This window comes from Arvicola amphibius, chromosome X (genome assembly GCF_903992535.2).
Source record: "Arvicola amphibius chromosome X, mArvAmp1.2, whole genome shotgun sequence".
Classification (NCBI taxonomy): domain Eukaryota; kingdom Metazoa; phylum Chordata; class Mammalia; order Rodentia; family Cricetidae; genus Arvicola; species Arvicola amphibius.
In genome coordinates, this window is record NC_052065.1 from 17,601,403 (window position 1) to 17,617,800 (window position 16,398).

Consider the following 16,398-nt stretch of genomic DNA (forward strand, 5'->3'; position numbering starts at 1 on the left):
GTGGGTGGGGGGTAGATGGATGTGTGTGTTATGTGGGGAAGTTGGGTGTGGGTGGATGGGTGTGTGTGTTGTAGGGGGTTAGGGGGGTGTGTAGGTATGTGGGTGGGTGCATTGTTTGTTGTGGGGGGGTTGAGTTGGGTGTGGGGTTTTGGTGGGAGTCGGTTGAGGTGTGTGTGTTCGTCGGTGGAGTGGGTGCGATGGGTGATGTGTGGGTGTTGTGGGGGTTTAGTGATGGGGGTGTGGATGGATGTGTGTGTTGTTTTGGGAGGGGTTTGGGTGTGTGGGGGTGGATAGGTGTGTTGTGTTGTGGGGGGGTTGGGTGTGTGTGTGTGGGTGGATGGGCGGTTGGGTGGGGTGGAGGGATGTGTGTATTGTGTGGCGGGGTTTGGGGGTGGGGGTGGATGGGTGTGTGCTATTGTGTGGGGTGTTGGTTGTGTGGGGAGGTGGGGGTGGATGGATGTGGGCTATTGAGTGTGGGGTTGGGTGTGGGGGTGGATGTGTTTTCCCTAGCTTTCCTCAAGGGGGCAGTATTTGAGAATACACTTACCCCAGGTAATAAGGCAATCTATTTGTAAGGAATGTTAAGATACAAGGCAGCTGTTTGTAGCTGCTACTTGCTTGAAATAATGCAGAAGAAAATGACCCTGTGACTGAATATCGGGTGTTGCCAACTGCACCAGAGGGCAATTGCAGTTCTACTTGGAAGATATTGGAGAACTGAACTCCTTAATGATGTGAGCATTTACCTAGATCTTTTGCGTCCTTGGGATCTCCAGGAGCCATTAGTAGTTGATCTACAGGTTCTTCTTGATGGATTGTCAGGGTCCTGACTCGGTTTACAAATATGTGGGTTAACAAATGCTTGACTCTTTCGAGGGCAAAGGCAGCCCCCTGGGGTCTTTATCTCCTAAGAATGCTGTTACAGGCCAGTGAGCCACCCAGCCAGTATATTGTGAACTGTTACAATATAAAGGAGACTGCCCTGAACCCCCTTGCCTTGATTCTCCATATCTGGCAGCAGACGTTTTCCAGTGAAATTGCTAGTATATGCTTTCAGAGAATGATTTTCACTGGGGATTGGAAAAGGGGTCCTGCCCTCCGCCCCCCCCCCCCAGTCTGTTGTCCTGAGGCCAAAGGAAAGATGCCTTTGCAGAGCACCCAGGTAATTAAGGGTCTAGGTCAGTAGTTATTCAGCCTGGTTCCTCAAATTTCACTTAAGATGGCCACAGGTCAGATGATTCTTGCTCATCTCCCACTCAACTGCTTAATGCAAACCCTTCCAAAGAGACAACGGGCTAGCCTCAGGCATATGCTGATCAAGGGGTTTAGCTACCCACCCTCCCTTTCTTGAGATCTCCCCCAAGGCGGGTATCTGCAGGAAGGGAAAATCTCCATCCCTGAAATAAATGGCCACCCCTTTGTTTTTCTTGAAACTTTCACTGCAGACTTTTATTACTGCAGATATTTGGCAAGCTATTTCATGATGCCAGTTCTACCCCCCAAACCCCTGCATTCTGCATTCTGCATTCTACAAGTGTGCAGTGCACAGCAGCAGGATTTCCAAGACATGTCCCTAGCCCTGCCAAGGGGCAGGATAGGCTGCCGTGTTGGCATGTTGTGTTATTTGCCTGTGTATCTTTCTTAGGGTGAAGCTAAGGTGAGGCATTGCGCATTATCGTAATTTTCACCGTTTTACGTGGTGGGAACCAGAGCAGGGAGAAAATCAGGGTAGACGGGAGATAGACATTGAAAATCTTCCTCCTTCTGACTTGGATTAGTTGCCAGAGGACCCTTCATTCATCCCCCCCCCCCGCCCCCGCGCCCCTTAGTTAAGTGCGGTGTTTCACAAGGAATTGCTGTGTAGAGCGTAGAGATGAAAGTTGCGGTTCACACACTATGCTCACAAACCCCAACTCATGTTTTCACGTCTCTAAACAAGGACTGCAGTACTATTCCAACTGGTCCCGGCTCGGGATGACAGTTGCCCGCTTGTGAAGCCTCGCGTCACTGTCTCACTGTGTTTGCACCCTACCTGCTGGGAAAATCCTGCAGACAGATAGAATGGTGGCTTCAACACATGCATGCCCCCCCCCAGCCAACCTTGCCCTTCCCCTGCAGTGCGCTGTGGGCGCCGCCCTTCCCCTTGCCTCTGCCTGGAGTACCAGTGTCCAGCAGTGGACAGAGGCACCAGGGACCTCCCTAGAATGTCTTCAGTAGCATCTCAGTTGATATACCCCCTTTTCCTCAGAGGCAGGGAGGGGGGCCTAGCAGGCAGAGGCTCTGCAGCTTGGGCCTCTGCGGCAGTGACTGTGGCAGAGGTGTGTCCCTTCACCCTCCCCCCCTCAGGCTCATCCACTTAAGTACCTTGAGCCAGCCCCAAATACTTCAGGTATCTTTCGTTCCCTGAGGGTGCCTCTCGGGGCTTTTTTAAAAAGATATAGATGCCCATTGCACTGTCACTTCCTCCCATGGGTAAAACTGCTTTGACTCCCACTTCGGCTGTCTCCTCTTTTCCTAACCCCAAGCAACCTACTCTTTTTTCCCACATGTTGCTTCCCGCCTCCCAACCACTTCCCGCTTCCTTGACACTTCTTGCTTCCCCAGGCTCTCCCCATTCCCACATCTTTCTGGTCAGTGAGTGGCAGCCAAAGGGATTCAAGGGATGCCTGGAGTCCAGCAAACTCCATAGCCATCCGACCTCACCTTGCCGCCCCCCTCCCCCAAGGGGTCTTTTTCTTACCTTTGTTTTGGACCAAGTTAATGACGATTTGGCCAATGACAATGCAGATGGCGATGACTTTCGATCTTTCTCTCCAGGGTCTTCTATCTGACATCGCAACAGTTGTAGTGCTAAACTTATCCTTGGACTCTCTGAAGTTGGCTCAGGGCGCGACTTTGGGGCCCTCTTCCCGTCAGGTTTTTGGGGCTGACTCTAGGACCAAGCCCTATGTCAAGATCTGGGTAGGCTGTCTAGTCGGTTCTGGGGCCAACTCTGATGTTGGACCTGGGTCAGGTTCTGGGACCGGCTCTGGGGCCGGCTCTGGGGCAAATTCTGGGCCAGCTCCTGGGCCGGCTCTGGGACAAGTTCTGGATCCGGCTCTGATTCCGGCTCTGATTCTGGTCCTGGGTCCGGCTTTGGGGCCGGCTCTGGGGTTGATTTGCGTCTGTTTCTGTGGCTGGTTCTGGAGTCGGCTCTGGACAGGGTCCCAGAGCAGGTTCTGGTTCTGGTTCTGGTGGAGGAGCTGGCGGCGGCGGAGCCGGCCGGCGGAGCGGGAGGCGGCCGGTGGCGGCTCTGGGGACTCGGCCGGCTGCTCTCCATCCTGAGGCTGGGCAGTGCCCTGGGCCGCTGAATCTACCCCGTCCATTGTAGCACACCGTCTGGGGTCCAGGCAGTCAGGGACCCTAAGACTGGAAGGCTGAAGAGCCTTCGGGCGGTCCGCCCACTCTTATCTGACATCCCTTTGCGGGGTGCCAAACTTTGCACCCGCTTCGCTCCATGGCTAGCGCAGCTCTGATATAACCCAGGGGCGCGCAGCGTCTCCCGGAGCTGGAACACGCCCCTTGGTGAGCGCACACCCTCTTCGTAAGCAGCCACGGGTTTGATGGGCGGGAAAGAGTAAGGCTTGAGAACGCGACTGGGCAGGGAGCTTGATGACCTCTTAGCGACGTGCGCGGGAAGGGAGGGGGCAAAAAAAAGAGGAGGGGGAGTGGAGTGCCTGGTGGGGAGGACTTGGAGCCCGCCCGGGGTTAACTCTTTAGTGACATGACAGAGAGGAGAGAGACGAGAGAGGAGAGAGAGAGAGATGAGAGAGAGAGAGAGAGAGAGAGAGAGAGAGAGAGAGAGAGAGAGAGAGCAGAGACAGAGAGAGACAGAGACAGAGACACAGAGAGGGAGAGAGACAGATAGAGAAGTTGAGGGTCTTTGCAGTTCTTCTACACTCTACGGAGCCGCTGCTGGTTCTCAAACAGCTTCCATAAGGTAGTTGCCCTCACTTCAGCAGCAGGTGGATCTAGCCTGAGACCAACATCTTGCCCTCCCTATCCACTTCTCCCAATCTCCAAGTCAGGATGGACAAACAATCCCTTTTATTTAATTTAACCCAGGAAAAGAAATTAAGATGCAAAGATTGGAAAAAGAGGGAGACGGGGGGGGGGGGCACGGGGGTGAGGATGGGGAGACCCTCCTCCAAGTGGTCTCCGGAGTCTTGGTTTTATTTTATTTTATTTTGTTTTATTTTGTTAAATCAGAACAGTTGGGAGCTTGCTGTTCCGTACCGGGTTGCGGCGCGTTGGGAAAGCAGCGTTATGAGGGAGACTGGAGCCCTGGCTTTCTGCAGCCTGCAGATGCAGCCCAGCGCGCCAGACAGCAAGGCGAGAGAGAGTGCCCTGGCAGTGGTTGGTGGCTAGGCTGGGAGCTCAGCAGCAGAGGATATCATGCTCTCCGCAGCTATCTGGCATCTGTCTGGCTAGGCTTCGCTATAGGAGAGACTGTCTTTTTCTTTTTACAGGACTTGATAAGCATCTGCAGGACTTCTAACGTAAACTTGTGTGTGTGTGTGTGTGTGTGTGCGAGCGCGCGGGCGCGCGAGGCGCTCGTGCGCGCCTTTGTGTGTGGTGTGTGTTTGTGTGTGTTTGTGTGTGTAAATGAGCATGTCCTAGACTGATGAAAATATCACTCTCACACCCATAACTCTTTTAAAAACACCAACAACAACAAAAACAAACCTCCCCGAAGTACTCTGAACATTAGGGAAAATGTGTTTGCAATAAAGGACAGGTTGCTGCTGCAGCTCTCGTCCCTCCAGAGACATTAGGAGACTTGAGAAGTGCTGTCCTTGTTAGTCCATGCGCATGTACCTACAAACCATCATCTTAGACCTCGACTTTAGATGCCAATATGCTGCCATATAGAATGAAAATTTGAGAAGTCTTCCCATCAGCCACAACCGGGTTAGGGAGGAATACCTATAAACCTAATTTGAAATATGGCAAGTGAATTTATCTCTCACACAGAGAATGCTGCAGCTGGATGGCAGTCCTCCATCTGCAGCCCCCTCTTCCAGCCATCTTTTTTCAGAGTACAACATTGGCTGGTCCCTATTCCTTTGTTAGCTGGTATTCACCAATAATTTTCTAGGATCTGCAGTATCTTTTCTGTTCTCGACACCATGTCTTAGCAAGGAATATCACTGAAGACAACTGGTATACCCCACTCCAAAGGCCAGAATCTATGATGCAGTCAGCATCTCTCTGACACTTGCTGCAGCATCATTACTTTAAATCTATTATTTGGAATACATGTCACACTGCTTGACAACAACAAAGTCCAGCACAAAGACCATCTCTAACTTCTAGGATGGGAGAAACCCAGAGGAGCTGAGTCCTTCACCTCTCCCACTTTCTTTCCACCTTATGTGCCTACCTGCTTCCCCTCTCTTTGGGGTTTTTCTTCCCTCTCTGATCCCATACTCAAAACCAAACAGAACAAAACAAACTAACAAGCAGAAAAACAAGTTGTGTAACCTTGTGTGTTCATAACTAAAAGCCTCATGTGTCACATCTAACCAGTTTTAACCCAGGCTTGGGGTCACTTCCAGTGTTTGACACCCTGGTGAAAATGGAACAAACCAAAAGCACCCTTCAAAGGAACTTGTGTCCCACATTTAAATCTTTCTTTCTTTCTTTTAAATTTTATTTAACTTATTTATTTTATGTGCATTGGTGTGAAGGTGTCAGGTCCCCTGGAACTAGATCTTCAAACAGTTGTGAGCCGCCATGTGGGTGCTGGGAATTGAACCCCGGTCCTCTGGAAGAGCAGTCAGTGCTCTTAACCACTGAGCCATCTCTTTTACAAAGCTTCAACATAAAGTCAGAAAGGCTGACGGCTAGGCAGTCACAGAAGAAGATGGCCTCTCAGGTTTTGACACAGATGATTTTGTCATCAAGCATGGCAACAGGAGGAGACAACTTGGAGTTATCACTGTATGTATATTCAAAGAACTCTTGTTTATAATTCTTTCTATGCTCAGTCACGATGTGTTTAAAATTTATGGTGTGATCTCTTGCTCCAAGATCATTTGGGAGTTGTGTACAGCGTTTGCTCCATTAGGGTAGGTTGCTGGGTCTATTATACTGCCACGATTGTATTATGATTAGCTTTGAGTCTTCTAAAATGATTTCTTAGTGCTTCAAAAGATGTCTGTCCCAGTTCAAGAGCAAGGGCTGACATTTTTTGTCTGTTTTGATCTTTCTTCTCCTGACTAGCTTTGAATACAATGCTTTATTTGTCTTTTTTTAATAGCAGGGAGTCAGAATGATTGATTAATGCCTGATTAGGGAGGCACTTTTGCTGCAACTAGTATACTTCCTCTCCCCCCCCCATAACCTGTTTTTATTAAAAGCAAAACCAGAAAAAGTTTGCACAGAATAGATACTAGTGTATCTTCTTCAGACTCTAATCCAGCGATGAGGCCAGAGTAAGATTTAGGAAGTGTTTGTTAATCAGCTCATGCATTACAGGTTACTGGGCAGGGTATTTTTTTTTTCTGCAGTGCTTTCCAGCAGAATTTAGTATTTCAGATAGCCAAGGATCATTTAAGAAGAGGCAAGAGATCCATCACAACATTGAAACTCATCTTTTTCTCATTTCGTTTTCATTATTGAATGGGAGCTATAATGCAATGCTAGAGGGGCCCCTTGACCCTGGACCAATAGTTTTACATTTCTTAAGTCCCCCGTTTTACAGAAATTTTAAATGAATTCATACCTTTCAATGAGTCTTAGCAGCTGCCTACCTTTCCCACATTGCCACCTTGGCAATATTCAAAGCCAAATTAGAATCTTTTATAATAATATTCTAAGTAAAGTAAAGAGATGGGGTGATGTGATCAACACTTATGGCGCACACAGATGAGTCTGATAATTCAGACGGGATTAGAATGCAACCCTGTTATCCGTTACTCAGTTTGCTTTTCTTAGGGTTTACGAGATATGGGGGTGTAGATTTAGAAAGTTGCATTCATACAATGTGTTTTGACTTCTATACTACATCTAAATACATTCTCTCTCTTGAGTCTCATAACACGTTGTAGAAAGAAAGTCTGGACTGCCACTGTACACTCCTACCCCTGGACTTTTATAGACAAGAATGAGGTTAAACACCATGGTCTTAGCTCACAGAGATAACTGCTGGTTGAACAGCTATCTACAAACGTGTGTCTCTCAACTCCCATTTGAGAAAAACCAGAGCATAGTGCTGATTGGGGACTGTAAAACATTGACTGTGTAAATTTTTCTGTATCTCTGTGTATTCTGTCGCCAAATACAGCGACACTGTGAGTGAAGCGTTGATGACTTCTTGAAAATATCTTGAAGTAGGTCTTGATGGGTAGTTAACAAAGATCAGCACAAAGGAAGCATAATATATATTGCCAGGCAAAGAGGAAGAAAGCAATAGAAATTCACTGTGCGAATGAGCCAGGGTGACTGAGAATAGGGGACAATACTAAGGATTGAGTGGAGAGGTTTAAAGCAAAGTAAGTAATAGAAGCAGAAAGTGTTAAAAGTCTGTTGAAACCCATACTTTCATGTTTTTTTAAAGCTAATTGAGATCCAAGAGACGTTGTTTTAGTATAGGGGTGATATGATAAAACCACTCAGTTAGAAAAATTATTCTTTGCTTGTTTTTTTTTTGCTTTTGTTTAAGACAGGGTTTCCTTGTGTGACAGCACTAATTGTCTTGGAGCTCTCTTTGTAAACCAGGCTGACCTCGAACTTACTGAGTGCTGGGATTAAAGACCTGTACCACCATGCCTGGCGAGAGAAACTATTATTTTTTTTTTTGGTTATTTTTTTTTTTTTGGTTTTTCGAGACAGGGTTTCCCTGTAGTTTCTAGAGCCTGTCCTGGATCTAGCTCTTGTAGACCAGGCTGGCCTCGAACTCAGAGATCCACCTGCCTCTGCCTCCCGAGTGCTGGGATTAAAGGCGTGCGCCCCCCACCGCCCGGCTGAGAGAAACTATTCTTGACGGTATATTTTATTCTGGAAGAATCTACTAACCTACTTTTGCACCTTGAAGTCATATCCAGTTCACTTGGAGTCATCTGTAAATCATAACTCTTCATTTTTGTTGCAGCCTGTAGTTTGGGGTCTGCATTGCCAAGGCTAGTGCTCTAGTTCCAGATAAACAACTTAACCACCTGCATATACATTTGGATTCACTCTGGAATAGGTTATCCATGAACAAAACTGCTAATGGAATTTCTAATATGAATTCTAACTAATGCTAAATGATCAGAGGATAAGAGAACAGGTCTTTGTAGGCAGGCAGTAGTGAGCTGGTGTTATGGATATGAGGAGGATAGTTTGAAGGAAGTTTTTGTAACATCTTTGACATGTTATGGCTTAGAAAAGGCTTTTTTTGGTCTTTTTTTGTTTTTGTTTTTGGGATTTTTTTTGGTTGTGTTGTTTGTTTTTAGACAGGGTTTCTCGCTGTGTTCCAGCCGAAGCTGTTCTGGAACTAGCTCTGTAGACCAGGCTGACCTTGAACTCACAGAGATCTGGCTGCCTCTGCCTCCCAAGGACTGAGTTGGGGTTGTAACTAAGGTAACTTGTCTAACAAGCTTATAGACAAGAAGATAAGGAGGATATAAGAGGGAAGGATGGGAAGGAGAGAGAGAGAGAGAGAGGAGAGGGCATGAGGTTGAGAGAGATGGAGAGAGAGGAGAGAGACGAGGAGAGAGAGAGAGAGAGAGAGAACCATGACTATAATTATAGCATCCCAGAGGTTAAAGCCAGAAGCTTGTGAGTTCACAGTTCTTCTGGGCTATGTAGAGAGTTCTTTGGTCTCAAAATATGGCCTAGACACCCAGATAGTTGGAGTTAAATTGTTGCTGGGCCATCTGACGGTGATCAACTATAAAGTATAGGAGATGAAAGAAAATTAAAACAGTGGTTAAGCACACAAAAACTAATAATATTGTTACTAAGATTATAACAGACATAAGCTGTTGCACCATGGAAATCCAGAGATTTAGTTCCCAAAGTGTTTTGCCCAATGGTTTAAATATGATTTTGTACTTCGTATAAAGCAGATGAGGACATTAGTAACACTTTAAAGAATATATGCACTGAGTTGAATTAAAAGGCCATTGAAAATATCCTATCTGATAATCATTTTTAAATGAAAGAACTAGTTCTGATATGTATAATGTACTGTTGCAAATTATTACAATCATCCTCTTAAAGAGGAGATGACTGGAAATTCAAAAGTACTTGAAGTGGGTGAGAGCCCAAAGACCCAAAAGCTGTCATAATTGGTATCTTTGGCATAGTCTGGACCCATACAAGGAATGAATTTTCATTTTGAATACAGGAGAACAGAAAAAAAAAATGCTTGCCACAGTCAAAGATGCCTGTTAAAAAGACATAAGTTTACTTAACATTTAGAATGTACTTGGCATTATAATTTATATATAACGTAAGTTTGATTCAATATATAGATTTAAATTTTTATTAGCATATATTACTTGTACAAACTAATGTGTTTCATTGTGACATTTCATACACGTATATAATATATTTTAAGCATCTTTCATGCCGTTATCATATCCCACCCCACCCCCAGATGCTGTCTCGCAGTTAAAGTTACATTGGTTTAGGAAATTGGCAGCAAAAGGTTGTAATCTAGCTCCCATGTCTCGCCCGCCATAGGTAGTGGGCTAGGTTTACAGGACCAGGCATGAATTCTCTCCTCTTGAGAGATCCCTAAGTCAAACTTGACAGCCATTTGTCACCTTCCCCTCCCCCTCCCCATATAAGTGCCTTTTGAGAAATCTTGCCTGGATGATCATTGCAGTTATACAGTATTGTTTAGGGGATTTTGTCAAGGAAAAAAGTCTTAAGCTCTGTAGCACAATTCATAAAAAAACCCAGAGACAGATTGGGGTTCAAGCTGAAGATCAGAAAAGCAAAGCAGCCAAGCCACTAGCGAGTTCTTACCTCTACTAAGGCTCAGACGGACAAAGGGACAATCCTATTCTCAGCCTGACTGCAGACTGCAACGTTCTCCACCAAACCTCAGACTGCAATGAGCTCTTGTCTCCTCCTGCCTTATGTACTCCTCTCTACCCAGTCATGTCTCTCCTGTCTCCACCTCCCTAGTGGTGGAATGAGAGGCCTATGACTCCCGAGTGCAGGGAGCACCTTTGTGTGAGCTCTGTTTCTCTTTTTAGACAGAGTCAATCTTGTGTAGACCAGGGTGACCCTGAGTCCTGGGATTAAACGTATGTGCCACCACACCCTGGCCTCTAGTGGCTTAGCTCTGCACTCTGATCTTCGGGTAAGCTTTATTTATTAAAACACAGATGAAATATTACTAAAAAGTTTCAGTAAAAATGCAATTTCCCTCAAAATATTTTTGATCCAGGAATTATTATATCCATGTACATATAAAAACTAACTATGTATACTTTGTATTTTTTTAAATTGTTTAAGGACAAATGTGAACTATTTCCGTAAAGTTACCTGCAACAAATGTTGTGTAAATTATTGCACAGTGGTTTAATAAGATAGAAAATTCCATTTTCCAAGAAAACTAAATTTTAATTAAAGCAGCACTTTTAATCCTTCTTTATACTGATAAATAACTATAAATTAAGCATCCAAAGCCATTATAAATCTTGGATACTGCCGGGCGGTGGTGGCGCACGCCTTTAATCCCAGCACTCGGGAGGCAGAGGCAGGCGGATCTCTGAGTTCGAAGCCAGCCTGGTCTACAAGAGCTAGTTCCGGGACAGGCTCTAGAAACTACAGGGAAACCCTGTCTCGAAAAACCAAAAAAAAAAAAAAAAAAAAAAAATCTTGGATTACTAATGCTAAGAGAAAAAATTTAAGTTTATTTTGTCATGCTTCTCAATCATAGAAGATACTTTATTCCAGAGTAGAGGAGAATATACTCCCCAGGGGTGAGAGTGGATAGTGGCCCGCGACAATAAACCAAGGAGAAAAAGTTATAAAGGACAGGGAAACAGGTAAGAAAAAAAAATTAAGACAAACAAAGAGTTGCTTATAGGCTAAATTGTGAGGAATAAGGTTTTCTTCTTCTGTGAGTAACCCGCTCTATTCTGAGCTGCCTTCCTTATCCCTGTAGTTTTCCTTCTTCATTGAGACAACTTAAAGTAAACACTTTCTCAAAGTGCTCTGTGTTAAAAGGAATCATGTCAAACATATTTACACAACTGAAGCAATTTCCAAGTACAAAATGCCACCAATTCAACTGTTTCAGATTAAATTAACACTTTTTTAGATTAAATTAGCACATTCAAACAGCCAGTTCCAGGCCAGAAAGATGACTCCGTGTCGAAAGACGCTTGTCACTCAAGCCTGATAACCTGAAGTTAATCCCCAGAAGCCACTTGAAGAAGCCAGATGTGGTGGTATACATCTGTAATTACAGAACTCCTAAGTGCGATGGATGGGTAACAGGAACAGGAGATTGCTCAGAAAATTGTGGGGCACCCGGCCTTGAGTAAGAGACAAGGTAGAGATGAGAGGGATTCTACCTCAACTAGGCGAGGGAGAGAACTGCCACTTGAAAGCTGTCCTCCGACTTCCATGTATGTGCTGGGGCATGCATGCATGCATACATACATATATACATACATACATATATACATACATACACATATATATACATATATAAATATCACAGGCACAAACACATGCACACACACGCACCCCCCCCCCCCCCCCCCCACAGGGAGACAGAGACAGTTTTAGGACTGTGTCACCAATCGCCTTTTTGTTTTAAGTCTACTTCCTGTGGTTATAACTCCTAGGATTACTGCAAAGTTTGGTAGTGCCTGTTCCCATCAACCACATCCCGCATGCTACAACCAGACCAAGTGGCCCTTTCAGCTTCACAGAACTCTACAACGGCAACTGGGTCTCAAGACATTAACTTAGCCTTGGGACAAAGACAATACCATCTGACTCTAGAGTTGCTGGGATCGCCTCATCCATCCATTTCACAGTTAATACCAAATATCACCGACACGGCAGATACTTGTTTGAATGCCGGTGACTCACCAATGAACAAGGCACTCCACCATCCTCGCTCAAATCACATCTCACTATAGGACTGGGGAGATACACACATTAGAGAGTCAAGGAAATGGATGCACAGAAATTGTTTCAGAAAAATGATAAATGTGATGATGCGAACAACAACAGCAAAAGAAATGCAACAGGATGATAGGCTAAGACGGTCACGAGGAAGCTTCTTTGGCCAATCTAGCTATTCTTTTGCTTACTCTTCTAGCACATTAAAAACAGTTGGAAAGTAACTTACTATACTAATGTCAACAACAAGGCTGCTAGAGAAAGTTCAGAATTTTTGTTTGCTACTCACTTGATAAGCTTTCAACGTTTTTACCATTATTCACCAGGCTTTAGCATCTTGTCATATTTGCTTAATATGTATTCCCGTTCTCTCTTTGTCATTCTCTCCCTCCCTCTCTCTCCTCTCTATCCTCCTCCCTTCGTCCTTCTCCCAACCCCCTTGTTTCAAAGTTAGTTGCAGTCATCTTGATTTTGCTTCTACAAACATTTCAGTATGTATCTCCTAAGGAAAACAGAATCCTCTTTCTTAATGTATGTAATAATCAAATTCATGAAAACCAGCAACAGTAAGTTCATATTGTTTAACATACAATATACTGTTTTCTCCATCTGCAAAAGCAATGCTCTGTATGCAAGCTCTTTATAAAAATGGGATGAAATTAGAGATTGCACTTAGATTTTGTCTTTTTAAATCTATAATAGATCCTAACTTTTATCTCATTGCATTGCTATTGTTGGAAAATACAGACCAATTGACTTAGAGATTGGACTTCAATTGGCATTTGATTGAGGTTGTTTGCAATTATATGTTTATGGAGTGTTTTTCTGAAGAAGCTACTTTCTGATGAGTCCTGAATAAAGGAGTCCACAATAAAACGATCTAGAGAAATGATTCCAGGCAGAGGGAACAGCAAGTAATAAAGGTCCTCAAATGGGAACAAACTTGTTTTGTGGGAAAGCCAGCAGGCGAGCATGGCTGAAGGCTGACATCAAGGGCAGAGCAGTCTGAGAAGAAGTAAGACCATTCCACGGGGCTCAGATGTTAACGAGCCATAGAAATTTAGAAGCTGCTAGTGTTGAGTCACTGAAGAATTTGAGCACTTTGATGTTATGATAAGAATTTTCACTTAAATTAGTTTTTACTTTTCCAAAACTTTTTCTTGATTTTAATAAACCTTTCAATTGTTTATGATAGAAGCAAATTATTTTCACAGCTGTAAGAACCCCTCCTCCTCATTATCTATTCTCCAGAGAAGAAACTATGTACAACAGATTTTCTAAGCTAAATAATATACTTATGAAGCTCATTCATAGCTTTTCAGATTATTAATTCTTATGAAAAGAGATTAGTTCAATATTACCTTAACCCTCCAGACACAGGGAGAAATTCTCCCACTGTACCACTGTCTCAGCACAATTATCTCAAATTTTATTAGATCAGTATTCAGAGTATTATAAGTGTAAGTATGCATATTCTATAACTGAAGTATATAGAATACAATGATTACTTTGCTTTCTTGTATATATGCTTGCATTTAATAGAGCTGGTAACAGTCTTTATTTGTTTACTTTTATACACAAAGTAATAGCGCATCTCCAGCCTGTTCCTCAACTGACTAAACATTTACCAAACACGTGCAGATGCATAGAATCTTTTATCTTCTCTGTCTTCTCAAAGGAGACATCCTTTGAGATTGTTTAAGTCTATTCCAATTATCCTCTAAATCTATAAACTCTTCTTCTCTGATGTACCTAGTATATACAAAGGTATTTCACCGTCATCTTCTAGATATTGTGAGAGAAGTTAGAAAAGATTTGAGATGTCTGAAATAGTGATATTTGCTGGTTCTCTATAATGTTTTTCTCTAGAAACCTTTACTTTCTTTGTTTTGTATTAGTGCATACAACATCCCATTAATATCTCTTTGGGCATACTTAGCGCCTCCTCTTATGCTGAACACTTTGTGGATACTTCTGTTTTAAAAACTCGCTGTCAATACTGCCAATTTTTATTGCATTACTTAAGTTTTCTCTGATTTTTATTGTTTTCTAGATTTTGTGTAATTCTTACGTGGAACTTCTCTCACTGATACTGTAACTTGATGGCTACATTTTTTTTGAAGTAGGGTCTTATTCTGTAGTCCAGACTGATCTCAAAGTTACAGTCCTTCTGCTTTAAATCTTCCAGTGCTAGGATGACTGGTGTGTGCCACCATGTCATGCCTACTTTTGTGTTTTTTTCCATTTACTAGTCTTCCTGTTCATTCTACTTCTGGAAATTTTTTCTCAGCTTTATCTTCCAACACTTCTGCAATGCTGATGTATAATTATGACACTCTCCAAAGTGCAGATTCCATTGGTTAAGCACATGGTACCCAACAAGGTTTTCTTCACTTTAGATGCCAGGTCCCAAGCATCCATAGGATATTTAACCTTCAGACCACTGACTACACATTTGGGAATTTCACAACAATCCCCTCGGGCTTGAAAATTCTCTAGAATAACTCATATAACCCATGTGAGGATTATGTGTATGGGAACATTTTATTATTAGAGTCCCATAAACTCAATTCAATCACAACTAAACAAATGAAAAGACCTATATGGATGAGGTCTAGAATAGTCTCTATTGTGGAGTTTTTGTGTCTTTCTATGAAATCTGAATGGATTGAAATGGATCATCCTTTTGAAACAATAATGTTCATCAACTAGAAGGCTTGCCCAAACTAGAGATTTTAATGGGGTTTGCTTACCCAGGCCTGGGTTGGTTGAAACATCTGATTGAACTCAGTCTCTAATTCCAATCCCCTTTTAACTTGAGAGAGGTTATTTGTTGAGCTGATATCATCTAATTCAGAGCCTTAACCCTTTAATCATGCTGTTTGGTATTTTGAGGCCAGGTTTCATCCTGAAATAATCATCTAGGAACTCACCCATGAGTCATCTCTTTGACAGAAGTTTCAACGTCATTCTAGAGGCTTAACATGAAGAACAAAAAAATTGTCTACCATTGAAGAATGTCAAAGGTTTACAAACTGTTCCAGGAACCTGAGACAAAACTGTAATTATTTTTATTATACAACAAATTATAAGAGGGATTTCAGGAACAGGAATTTTAAGAACAATTTGTTTTCTGAGATTTTTTTTGGTATAATGCGTTGTTCTTGTTTGAGAGATGCAATATATCCATTCATCCCTTTGAGGATAATGATGGTCATAATGTTGCTCTGATTCTTTTCTCCCATGTTTTTCCTTTTAAGTGTTTGGTTTGTTTGTTAGTTTAGGGACTACTTTTATATTAATTACAATCACTTTATGATTATGAATAGGTTCCTTAAAACCCTAATTAGATAGACAAACTACTTAGTACTTGAGTCTGGGAGTGTCTTTCTTTTGTATTGCAGTATAGTAAGTTACCACAAACTTAGTTACTTAAACATATATATTGACAGGCTCATAACTGCTGTCAGGAATTTACATGTATGTAGCTGAATCTGCTCGGATTCTCCACCAAATTCAGTATATGTGATAGGATGCAATCATATTTGGAGTTTAAAATGGGGAATTTGCTTCCAAGATCATTCAGGTTGGACCCAGAACTCATTTTTCTTATGGCTATGACTGAGGTCTTGATATTTTCTTGCCTGTTAACTGGGCCAGTCAATGCTCCTTAAGGCTTTTTGGCAGTTCTTTGTTCATGTTGGCTTCTCCAGCATTACCTCTAATTTTACCAAATCCATATACTAAGATCTTGGCTTTATTTTTTCTAAAGCAGATCCTTATATAATGTTAAGTTAGCAACTTTGTCTTTTCTGCTTTCTTAGAAACAAGGCATATAATCCCACCTGCATTAAGAGACAGTTGATTTTTTTTATTCTACCATGGAATTGTTATATACCCCAGGCTGGCTTTCCACTCATAACCCTCTGTATCTCAGCTTCCAAAGTGCTGGTATTACAGAGGTGTGTCACCACATCCTGCTGAAATCAACATCCTTTGTTTTTTCTAGAGTTTATCACATTTTCAAAGAAGAGTCTACCAAAGCTCTGCTTAGTGTTTGCAACTCTTGAAGAACTAAATGGAGTAAAGGACTAGAAAGAAGCCTCACTAATAAATACGAAAACAATTTTCCTGCTATAAACATAAGAGATAGAGGTAATAGAGAGAATGATAGAGATAGAGATGAAAGAGATAGAAGCGATAGAGATAGGAATGATAGAGATAGAAATAATAGAGATAGAAATGATAGAGATAGGGATGACAGAGACAGATGATGAT

General features: G+C 42.8%; 1 protein-coding gene across 1 annotated transcript in view; it reads right to left on the bottom strand.

The window, feature by feature from the left end:
* The window catches only part of Dgkk (diacylglycerol kinase kappa), a 119,904-nt gene extending 114,437 nt beyond the window's left edge, over positions 1–5,467 (bottom strand). Inside the window, exons 1-2 of the mRNA XM_042054308.1 lie at positions 5,423–5,467; positions 2,741–2,932 (exon numbers count right to left, since the gene is read on the bottom strand). Coding sequence (XP_041910242.1) covers positions 2,741–2,932; positions 5,423–5,467 — 237 coding nt within the window. The remainder of the gene's footprint in view (positions 1–2,740; positions 2,933–5,422) is intronic.
* Between the last annotated feature and the right edge of the window lie 10,931 nt (positions 5,468–16,398).